The sequence below is a fragment of the Meleagris gallopavo genome, chromosome 3, assembly GCF_000146605.3.
Source record: "Meleagris gallopavo isolate NT-WF06-2002-E0010 breed Aviagen turkey brand Nicholas breeding stock chromosome 3, Turkey_5.1, whole genome shotgun sequence".
In the NCBI taxonomy this organism is placed as follows: Eukaryota; Metazoa; Chordata; class Aves; order Galliformes; family Phasianidae; genus Meleagris; species Meleagris gallopavo.
In genome coordinates, this window is record NC_015013.2 from 18000078 (window position 1) to 18011838 (window position 11761).

Consider the following 11761-nt stretch of genomic DNA (forward strand, 5'->3'; position numbering starts at 1 on the left):
TTTTTTTTTTTTTTCCCTTAGATGAACAGGAAAGTAGGGGAAAAGAAGTTAATGTGCATTCAGTTTTTATGACCGTACTCTGTCTCAGTCCCAAGACTGGGACTAGGCATGAGCTTTAATTTATCTGTTTTTGTTGTTGTTGTTGTTGTTGTTTGTTTTTGTTTTGTTTTTAAAGCAGATAGATCTTACGGAATTTTGCAAAGAATACTTTTTATTTTACACCCAGATAAACAGTTCAGCTGAACACTATTAGAGATAAAATTGTCCATAAATATTCACTGTTTCAGGATTATTTTTGTAGTTCACCTTGGCACACAGGAGACCTCTGTAAAACTAGCCAAAAATAATCTAGATTGCTAACTGCAAAAAGCTTCTTCAGTGTTTGATACATTGTGACAAAGCCTTTTTACAACCTATTCTACTGATTTGTTGCAGGGAAAAGTATTCCTCTCCTCTAGTTATGCTGTTCAGATAACCTAAAATAGAAAGGACAGTTTAGGTAGTTTATGTAGGTAAAATTATGTGCAAACTCTTGTTATGTACTATGAGGAAAGAGATACATATAACAGGACTTAACGTGCTCTCATATTTCTTCTTACCCTAGCCAAAGTAGAAATCATGCACTTCAACATCTCACGTGACTGAACACCTTCCAGTTTTATAGCTCAGGAAGGCTACATGACCAGAAGTTATCGGAATGAACTGCAATCTAAAGTATCTAAGGATAAGCGAGAAAAAAAAAAGAAAAAAAAAAAAGGGAATAGGAAGTGTTTTCATTTAAGTGGACTGAGCTCACTTGACCTTTTTTTTTTTTTTTTAAATTAAGAAAAGTGAGATATACCAACAATACTTATCCAGAAGCATAGTAAAGAGCTTTTTCTCAGTCAGCCATCAGCCCTTGATAAAAAGTTAAAAATCTTTACGGTTTTAGCTGTTAGACTGCCTGCATTTATGCCGAAATTTGTCAGCTCTAGATTAGGTTAGCAAAATGCATACTGATATCTTGAAAATTGCTTAGAATAAAAACTTGAGAAGAAGATTTATATATATATAAATTATATTTTAAAAATACTATATTTTAACTGTTATTATATAGGGCTTTACAAAAGCTTCCATTTGCTTCTAAACCATGAATTGTCTCAGGTTTGTTTTTTTTAATCTCATATAGCCTATACTCTAATTGTGATCAGAGGACTTCGGGAAACAATTTTCATTCAAAATAAATATTTATTAAAAAAAAATGTACTTATGGTTTAACAAAAGTTATTTGCCAGATAGTTGGATAATTTTAATAAGGATGAAAAAAAGTACGACATCATATGTTTTTGCAAAATGTAACTAATTTTTACAAAATCATTTTAAAAATTAGATTGAGACAGAATATTTTTTTAAGTTTGACTTCAGATATTTTGAGGTTGTCTTCTAAACAGAAAATAAAGTTAGTGTATTATTTAAGCCAAACTTGAAAGTCATAATAGCATTTTTCACATAGCAGATTCCTAGTTTTTAAGTGTACAGTCTCTACTGAGGCCATGTTAGCCAAAAGCCCATCTTAAAAACTATTTCATTTCAAGAAAAAAATTAGTACTTTACTGTTTTTCAAAGGCATGTGCCATTCCTTGTAAATTTCTAATGTTTATCTGAATCATGAAGTTTAAGTGATACTGATTTTAGTTTTAGACATAGGAAAGATATGACTTATTTTACTTTTTGCCTGAGGATGATAATACTGGATTTATCTATCAGATGTTGACTTTTTACTGAATCCAGTTCTGAAAATACTATATATGATTTCTAAGAAATATGTGCCTTCTTAGAATTCTTTAATTCCTTGTTTGGTGCCCATTTAGGTACATCTGTTATTCAAGTGACAGCCACAGATGCTGATGATGCCAACTACGGAAATAGTGCCAAAGTGGTGTACAGTATTCTTCAGGGACAGCCATATTTCTCAGTGGATCCAGAAACAGGTTAGCAACTCACAAGGTTCTGGTTTTTGAAATGACAGAGAGTAGATACAAGGATGAAGATATTTTTCACTTTTATTTAAATATTGCATGATATAACTTGACATAAAGCAGACAATCTTTTTACAGATGGAAGTTGTGATCCATGAAAGTATATCTTTTCTGGTAAAATAACATTGTTTTGGAAGAATAATTTCGTTGTTTGATATGAATACAGCTTATGGAAGACAATTATTAAATCTAAGGTCAATTGTTTAGAGTGTAGATTATTGAAAGGAGCCCAAAGATTCATGTTTTAAAACTTTATTTTACATCAGTTTCTGGGATTTCATCTGGTTCATCTTTAAGTGTATGTATATATATATAAATATGTGCATATGTAGATATACATATGCATATATACACATGGAAAATTTCAGACCATGAGATAAAAAAGTATCTCCAGAGATAAATAAACTATCTGTAAAAGTTTATGACAGATTCTTGTTAAATTACAATTTTTATGTCAAAACGTTTTTGAAGCTATACTTCGACTCCAGCAGAATTGAAGTAAGAACCATTAGTACATTACTTAGGGCCTTAAAGCATGAAGAGAAATCCTTTTCACTGTTATGTGGGAAATGGTCAAGCACAAGGAAGAAAGACCAGTGTGAACTTTGGTTAATAACTTTGGTTATTAACAAAGATCAATCTTTATTTTATTTTATTTTATTTTTAATTTCAAGAAGAATACTAATACAGTACTCGGTTTCAAGGCAGTTTCAAGAGGCATGCACTCTTCCCTGTACTTTTACCATGGGCCACAAAATTGTGCCCCATAAAACATCAAATCAAAAAAACATAAAGCTACTGAAATCAAAAAGAAACAGTTCATATTAACACATACAAAACTTTGCATCCATTGCACTACCATGTCTCATATTATCAAACTCATTCTGGTATAAGTATCCAAAATTTAAGTGAAATTTTTTCCAGAGTCCATGAAGTTCCTAGTCTAATGGGCATACTCAGATTATGGCTAATTTATTTTTGAAACAATTACTTTTTGCAATTCAGCAAGGACATTATATATACAGGAAATTAAGGGAGAATAACTCCTAATATGGAATGAAGTTTCTTTCTTTTTCTCCATATCTTCTTAACTTTATCATACAGAAGCAAGGAAGAGGGACAATGATAGTTCATTATCCAAGGTTAGCAGGTTTTGAAGAAGGTAGAAAGTTTGGGGAATATCTGAGAGCTCATCTTTGATTTTGGGATTACCTTCATTTTTATCCATTTTTCTTTTTAATGTTGCACTCATTAACATGCTGAGTTACGGTAGTCAGAACCCAGTAACTCTGAATCAGATATAAATGCCAGAACTACACTAGAGAATTTTGGGTTTTGTTTTTTTTGTCTTGTTTCACTATCCTTTCGGGAGGGGGAACTCTGTAGATTTAAAAGCAAACAAACAAACAAACAAACAAAAAATACATGTAATGGTAATGAGTGTCTTCCTCTGAAAAAGAAAAGGCAGGCATTTGAATCCCCCAAGGGAAAAAAGAAACTATTTAAATTCTTCCACTTCAACGGAGAAAGTAATCACCACTTCAGTCCTGCAAAACCACTATATTTTAAATAAACAAAACAAACAAACAAAAAACAAACAAACAAAAAAACCCCCACCACCCAGCAACTCTGCTTGTATTCTAAAATGTGCATATATCTACTTTAATGGAAAGACTCTTTGTGTTCTGGATCTCAAGAGGATTTATTATCTTTCTTCAGGGTAGGAGATTTTTATTTTATCACCTGAGTTTTTTGTGTGCTATGTAAAAATGTTTTCCAGCATTAGCTTTATAGTCTTTTCCAATTCTTCATTAGCTATAGTCCTGGTTGACTGTCATCGCCCCCACTGGTCTTTAAAATCTATGGATCTATTAAAGTTTGAAATAATGAAACCGGGACATGACAGAGTTCATCATTATGCTATAATATCAAACCCTCTACAGGGATGGAAATTTTATATTGCATTAAAATAATAGCTGTGGCAGCTGAAAAAAAGTTTATTAATTCAACAAACATAATTTTGCCATTGAAAGAATTAGAATATTAGAAACAATGAATAATATATTTCTTTTATTTCTATACATTTGAAAAATCAGAGTTTAAAGTGTGCCTTCTACTCTGTGTCTCTTTTTTCTCTTTTCTCTAAGGCATAATCAAAACTGCTCTACCGGATATGAGCAGAGAAAACAGGGAACAGTATCAAGTGGTCATCCAGGCCAAAGACATGGGAGGCCAGATGGGAGGACTATCAGGGACCACCACAGTTAACATCACACTGACTGATGTCAATGACAATCCACCTCGATTTCCTCAGAGTATGGAGCACTAAGAGTTCTGTTGCTTTCCAATGAAATTCTCTAAATCATTTGCTTCACTGTCACCTTCTGCGAACTTTTTTCTCTTCCCTTTTATTTATTTATTTGTTTATTTGTTTATTTGGTTAATTGATTATTTATTTGTTTATTTATTTGTTGTTTTAATATAAATACCGGCCCACTGTTGTGTTTGTTTTTTTGTTGCAGTGTCAAAAAGGCAAAGTGAATCTTTTTTTTTAAATGTCAAAATATTTTCTGCAACTATAAGTTTATTCCACCTTCTTACTCTGCTCATAGGAACATTAGCTGTAACAACAGACTTGGGTAACTGTAGTGTTTTCACAACCTTTACTGAAATTTAATAACAAAATCTAGGATTGAGTTTACATGCCCTTAATGTTTAGCCAAGTAGTTCACCAAATTTTCTTATATACCACCTTGCACAGGCAGAGTTGGTCAGGAGACATGCTTTGCTGGAAGTATTTGCTTCAGGTACTTGTAGTCTGTACGTAATTCCTGATATAAACTACTTTGTATAATCTAGTCAGTATTTGACACACAACTGAGGTTTTCAAAACTGTCTCTGTGTAATGAATTTGACAAACAATAGAAAAATGCACAATATAGAAAGCTTCATGAAATACTACAAATCCTTTCATTCTAGGCTAGTGGTTTAAATCCAGTTCCTTGTTGTTTCAGTCAGTGTCTACTAACTGCTTGACAGGCTACAAATATAATAAATTTACAGCCTCAGTGTCTTCTGGAAGAATGTCCATGTTGTAAAATTTGAATTGCTTGTTGGCACTGATTAGAGACCTGACTGACTCTCTTTACAAATTCACCAAAGAATGAACAAACAAGGCTGAACTCTCTCCCATACTTACAGAAACTTGAAAAGTACTTCAGCACTATGGCAATAAGTACACTCAAAACAGTATAAACACGTCAGCCTAGAACAGATTCTTTAAAATGTTAGAAAACTCAGAGTGGGAGAAAGGAATCTTGAAGCTTGCTTCCATTCTTCCTACTTGTGTTTGTGTTTAAAAAGAGAGGGGAAAGAAAGTACCATGGGTCTTATACAGAAAGATAATTTGAATTCATAATCAGTACAGTTTTCAACCAATTTTTCTGCTTGATTTTAGGAGAGGATACTACTTTACAGCCTACAGTACTTTGGCAAACAGGAATTCCTGAACCTAAATTAGAGTGCAGTGTAGCCCATTCTAAGCTTTGTTGCTGAATAAAATTAAATAAAATTAAACAAAACAAAATTATATAAAACAATAAAATGAATGATGACCAGAACTTCAAAGTGATGTTAGATTCTCAGTCTCCCTAGCCTTCATTCCTTAACGATGCTCTTGAAAGATTAGCTGAAGCCTGAAGTCTATAGAAGTTCTGATAATTATTATTACCTCTGGTTCTGGTACATAACTATAAAGAAATTCACACAATTTGATGCTTCATAGAATATGCCATGTAGCTTTCTACATAGAATATCACTGAAGAACATAGATTGGCCATACGTGAATTGCTATGGGATGTCTTCAGGGGAGTAAATTTCATTTTCTTGATGACCCTTCCTTTCTATTTTCTTTCTCCTCAACAGGGTGATTTTCAAAATTTCTAGGGAAACCAGATATATAGAAATATCTGAAGAGCACTGTGAAGTACTGGATATTTGGATTGCAATAACAAGAAACATTTTATGTTTTGTTTTATTTCCTGAAATGTTCAATGTTATTCACACTTGAAAAACATAAGCAAATTTAAATGCTGAATGTATATGTATATGGCACACTAATGAAAATCTTACATATCCTGAATTCAATTGTACTCTAAATCAAACTAGCCATCTCACATCTCAAAATTATATAGTACTTAGGTGGAACCACAAAAATAAGGAGTGTTTTCAGATGCAAAAACAATTGAGGGAGTTGTTTATTCTGGAAGAAGCCATAAGTGGAATGATTAAATCCATTCTTACAGTATTCTCAGCTCACCTGACAATCCTTTGAATTTGAGTAAGCCTTCAAACTTATGTTTAGCTGCCAAGAGTCCTAACTTTCTTCACATTTACAGCTTTCTTTAAGGGAATAACGTTTATTCTAGTCTGTGTGGATTGCAGTCTAAGAGTCTATTGCTGAGCTTTCACTTAAATAGCAATTTTGTAACAATAAATAAAATTTAGCATCAAGCATCAGCTTCCATGTTGTTATACATCTATATAATTATAGGGTATTTCCAGAGACAATGTTTTGTACTCTGTACATTTTGAATCAGCACTCAGATGTCTACTATGGCCTTTTTGCATAAAATAAACCTTTAGGACTCTGCAAGGATCTTTAATGAAAGCAAAGCATGTGTCAATACAGGAAACAGCTAATAGGCTAATTAAAAGAAATATACTTTTCTGTACTGTACTTCAGGTTAATACAATTTTTAGACCCTTCAAACAATATTTTTGCATTTTGCCTAAGATAATTTGTCAGATCAATAATTTTAAGCTATTTTTTCCAGTATTATTACACAGTAATTTCATGTTTATTTACATCAGAAAATAGCTCAAAAAACCTCAGATTCTGGAAATTTGCATGGAAAATGCTGTGTGTATATATATATATGTGTGTGTGTGTGTGTGTGTGTGAAATATTCTCTAGCAAATAACAGAAAATATTGATTTAGAAATGCTTATGTCTTGCCAGTGGTGAGGAATCTTCATTGTCTAGTTCTTACTGGTCAGAAAACCATCTGATTAATACTTTTTATGCTATAGCATGTCATAATAGTAAGATTTTTATGGTGAATGTTGTCAGAAAATACATATATATTCACATTTCATATACATAGGAAAGATTAAAATGTCTGTGTAATCAGAATTCTTTCTAGCAAAACCTGATTATGAAAACATTAAATGACACCAACCACTGAAAGAGTACAAAAAGTATGTGCAGAGTAAATTAAAGAAAATCTAAAAGTATCTGTATTTTAATTAACTATAGCAATTAATATGAACATGTATCCAAATTCTCTTTACTGTGACTCTTTATTATGTATTAACAATAATGGATAAATGAATTGTTTTAGATAGAACACCTGAAATGAATATAAGTTTCAAAATATCAAAAGAGGAAAAGTATAGCCTATTCTATCTTAGCCTCCTGCTTTGCTACAGCTCTTCTGCCTTGAGGAATAAAACAAAATCTGCTACTTACAGATATATCTGGCAACCTTTCTGGAGAACTGAGGAAGAAGAATAGTTAACGAATCAGCATTAGAATCACTGCCATATTATTGAGCTTCTCTGTTCCAGTATTAAAAACATTAAAAACACAGTACTAAATGGCTTTAAAGAATCATTTGAAATTTTTGTGACAGTTTGTCAATCAACTCCAAGCCCTGTTTTGTATAAGTTTAGTATAATGACTAATGGCATTTTTCTTTGTGTAATTTTAAAAAATCGAGGAGAAATTGAGGGTGTTTATTATTCAGAAGAACAAAGTTTCTTAAAATAAAAAGTTTGACTTTGCTCTTCCAGGCACCTACCAGTTCAGCTCTCCTGAATCTGCACCACCCGGGACTCCTCTTGGCAGGATTAAAGCCAATGACCCTGATCTGGGTGAAAATGCAGAGATTGAGTATAGTATCTCCAATGGGGATGGATCAGACGTGTTTGATATCGTCACTGACAAGGATACACAGGAAGGGATTATAACTGTCAAAAAGGTTTATTTTTTCTCCTTCTCTTTTATATGTACTTAGCTCTCCAGGTGTTGTGGTTATTTTTCCAGGGTAAGGGAGGGTAGATCTCACAAGGGGTCAAAGCTGCCAAGGAGTTGTTCTATTAGTTTTGTTCTTCTCTTTCTTCAGCAGATATCTGTTATTTTCAAGTCTCGAGGGAAATTTACTGGCATGTCGCTTCACATAAAGCAATATTTCAGTGGCAGCTGTCTGCTCAATATATGTAATCTCACACAGTACTTTCAAATTAGGGCTGTGTGAACCTGGAGGGGTTCAGTTTGCAGTGGGGTTTGTCAGCTGAATGGTGCAGTAGTACTCACAAAGGTTGGAGGCTCACCTGCAGTTTGATGATCTTACATCTACAGCCTGTTACTCTGTAATCTGTTTGAAAATCCAGTACACCCAGAACCTTAAATCTGTTTCGGTTTAAGTCCAGCCTTGGTGAAACTTCAATTCCTAGGTATTATGTCAACTGAGGTCTTAAGAGCAAAGAGAGAGAAATTTAACTCAAAATGCCATCTCTGACAGATTAGTTTGGTGCTTTTTATGGTTCAGACTGTTGAAATATGAACATTGTTTTTAGTTCTGTTCTTAAATGATCAGTAGCAGTAAATCGCTATATGTATATGTAATACAAATATACTTATATGGAAACTGTATATGTGTTCATTTCTGTGTGCACGTGTGCATATATCTATGTATATATATGTATACATATAAATATACACATAGGCAGGAAATCAGATCTTGCATTTTTTCTTTTCACTGTGGAATATGGAGGGTAGGAATAAGTTGTATCTGAGTTGCTCCCAGATACAAGCAGGAGTATGATAATAAGGGAGGAGACAGGAGAGTGGTAATAGGGCAGAGTGACTTAAAGAACTGAGATAAGTGCTTTTGTTCCATAAGGATGAGAAAAATAAGGACATTTGCATCTCCTACTTGTGGAAGGAGTACATCTTGCCTGTTTCTTTCTCTCTTTCTATTTTTATATAGATAAATCCTCCGGGGCTTCTATGAATCTGAACAAGTTGTAGGAAAAGGGATCATAGTTGTCTTGCTTTCCTAAATAATTCTCATTTTTTCTTATACTTAGAAAATGCCATCTTCCCCAAGATGCATTACAATTTTGAGACTTTTTTTTCTCTGAAAAATGCTTAAACATTTAATCCATCATTGTAAAGCTGACTCACATTTCTTGTAAAATGACACAATTTTCTTTATTAATATTATTTGCTCCCTAGCAGCTGGATTTTGAAAAGAAAATATTATACACCTTAAGAGTGGAAGCAACAAACACTCATCTGGATCCTCGTTTTCTTCAGCTGGGGCCATTCAAAGACACAGCTCTGGTCAAAATTTCTGTAGAAGATATAGACGAACCTCCAGTGTTCAGCAGATCCTCATATTTAATAGAAGTAGATGAAGATGCCAAGGAAGGAAGCATTATTGGGCAGGTTGTAGCCCAAGATCCAGATATAACAAAAAATACAATAAAGTAAGTCATGACACGTTGTTAAATGCTTTAAATATTGGTTAAATCTCATGCAAAGCGTGATGAGAATGCAATAGAACAGTGGCGCAGCTATGTAATTAAGCTCATAGGAGTAATTGAAAAATGTTCAACAGAGAAACATCTATGGGAACTTGTGATGGCAAGCAGTTATGAAGTGATAACTACACCTGAAATGTATGTCATTTGATGGCTGGATTCTCCAAGAATTACACTGCAAAAATATTATCTAAGAACACTCATTTTTAGTTTTATTTCATCGTTCACTTTGCAAGTTCAAACATAATTTTGAATAACAATCTAATAAACAGTCCACATAATTAATTTGCCCTTCATTCCACTCAATTAGTCTTAAAAAAGATTTTTCTCTGTATTTGTAACACACTGCATTCCTGTGGCAGTTACAGAAAAGCTTAGGACTACCTGTATAGAAAACATTCTTGATTAACTACAGTTAAACTCACAAAATGTTTATAGGTGGCTGTAAAGTAAACTGGAGACTGTATCAAGAAACAATGAAGCTCAGTTGTAACATATCTTAACAGATATTCTGTGGATCGACACACTGACCTGGATAGAATATTCAACATCTATTCAGGAAATGGATCCTTATTCATCTCAAAGCCACTTGACCGGGAAGAAGAGCCCTGGCACAACATCACTGTCATAGCAACTGAAATCAGTAAGTTGGAGTAATTTGCCTAAGAAGCATATTGGATCTGAACAAGACTGGAATACTACAGTATTTATGATGTAGGCTTGCCCTTCCTCAAATATTGTCAATACATAGAGTATCTTTATATGTGTATCAACTTAAAGATTATCTTTGCCCATTTGTGGAAAGATAGTTTGGAATTCTCAGACTGAACAAAACTGGTTTCCTGAGAATTCCCTGCAAACCATTTACTGTAGAAGCAATGTATCTCAGCCAACAAATAACAGGCATCAGAGGAAAATTTTCTAATTTTTAGAAAGATTGTTACCTTTTCCTCACACAACACTCCTTCACTGTAAGATCAAATATTGCCTCCATTTTCAATAAATATAGCGCATGAGTCATCTCCGACTATAGCCTGGTGTCAGATGTCAAGCTTGCCAATACTAACTGCTTTTAATATCTACACAGATCCACTTTGTGATTTTACTTTTTGAGAAGGGACAATACCTTTTTTCTCCTTCTTTAGTTGACTCTAAATGTTCTTGACAGCTCTGTCTCGGGAAACAGCCCTTGAAATGAATCATTTGCTTCACCAGTGTATGGAATACAAGTCAAACGTCAGTAACAACTCAGTGGCCAATTATGCAAATCTTTTAAGCGGACTTACTATTATTTCAAAATTCAAGTAGTATAATAGAAGAAAAATTTTCAAATATTGTTAGGGCTTTTAATCCTATGCAAAATACAAGAGTAGAAAGTTAAGGATAATTGTTTTCCTGTTATGAAGATGAGTATTTCCAGTGTCTATTGGTGGAAAAAAAAAAAATTCAAGTCTTTTCACAAATTCTGTTGTACAAAACTTTGCATTGTACACAGTACATTGTAATCATGTTCTTGTTCCAGATAATCCTAAACAAAGTAGCCAGATACCTGTCTTCATCCGGATTTTAGACATAAACGATCACGCACCAGAATTTGCCAAATACTATGAAACATTTGTCTGCGAAAATGCAAAAGCAGGACAGGTAAGTGAATATTTTTGTTATTTGAGAATTTTATTGAAACTATTAAGGAATATCATAACAGAGACTTCATAATGTCTACATTTCAACAACTGCAAATCAAACCAACAACCTCTTTATTCCCTGCCTACTACAGTAGCTACCACTTGTTTACAAAAAGATTTTAAGGGATAAAGATGGAGGAGTTTATGTTAATATAATATCACATAATATAAAGAAATATTTATTTAGAGTGTTTTTTCATCCTTAATATCAGAAAATATTTTTTGGATCTACTTATGCATAATGCTACAGAAATCTTTGTACTCTCTCATAACTCCATTTCCTTTGGGAAGTTTTTCAAAGCCTTAGTTGACATAGCCACACCTTCAAGTACATAAACACAGGAAAACTTTTTACTATGCTCTAGTAAAGGAGATGTAGAATAAAAAAAAAAATCTTTTAAATAAAAAATGCATAAGTACATGAATAAATAAAGCTAATGTAACTGTTTT

At 33.1% G+C, this 11761-nt stretch overlaps 1 protein-coding gene across 1 annotated transcript in view; it reads left to right on the forward strand.

The window, feature by feature from the left end:
• LOC100548539 (cadherin-9-like) overlaps positions 1-11357 on the forward strand; it is a 29123-nt gene extending 17766 nt beyond the window's left edge. The window contains exons 2-7 of the mRNA XM_010708471.1: positions 1851-1970; positions 4166-4333; positions 7872-8059; positions 9319-9572; positions 10133-10269; positions 11149-11357. Coding sequence (XP_010706773.1) covers positions 1851-1970; positions 4166-4333; positions 7872-8059; positions 9319-9572; positions 10133-10269; positions 11149-11342 — 1061 coding nt within the window. The 3' untranslated portion in view covers positions 11343-11357. The remainder of the gene's footprint in view (positions 1-1850; positions 1971-4165; positions 4334-7871; positions 8060-9318; positions 9573-10132; positions 10270-11148) is intronic.
• The last annotated feature ends 404 nt before the right edge of the window (positions 11358-11761 follow it).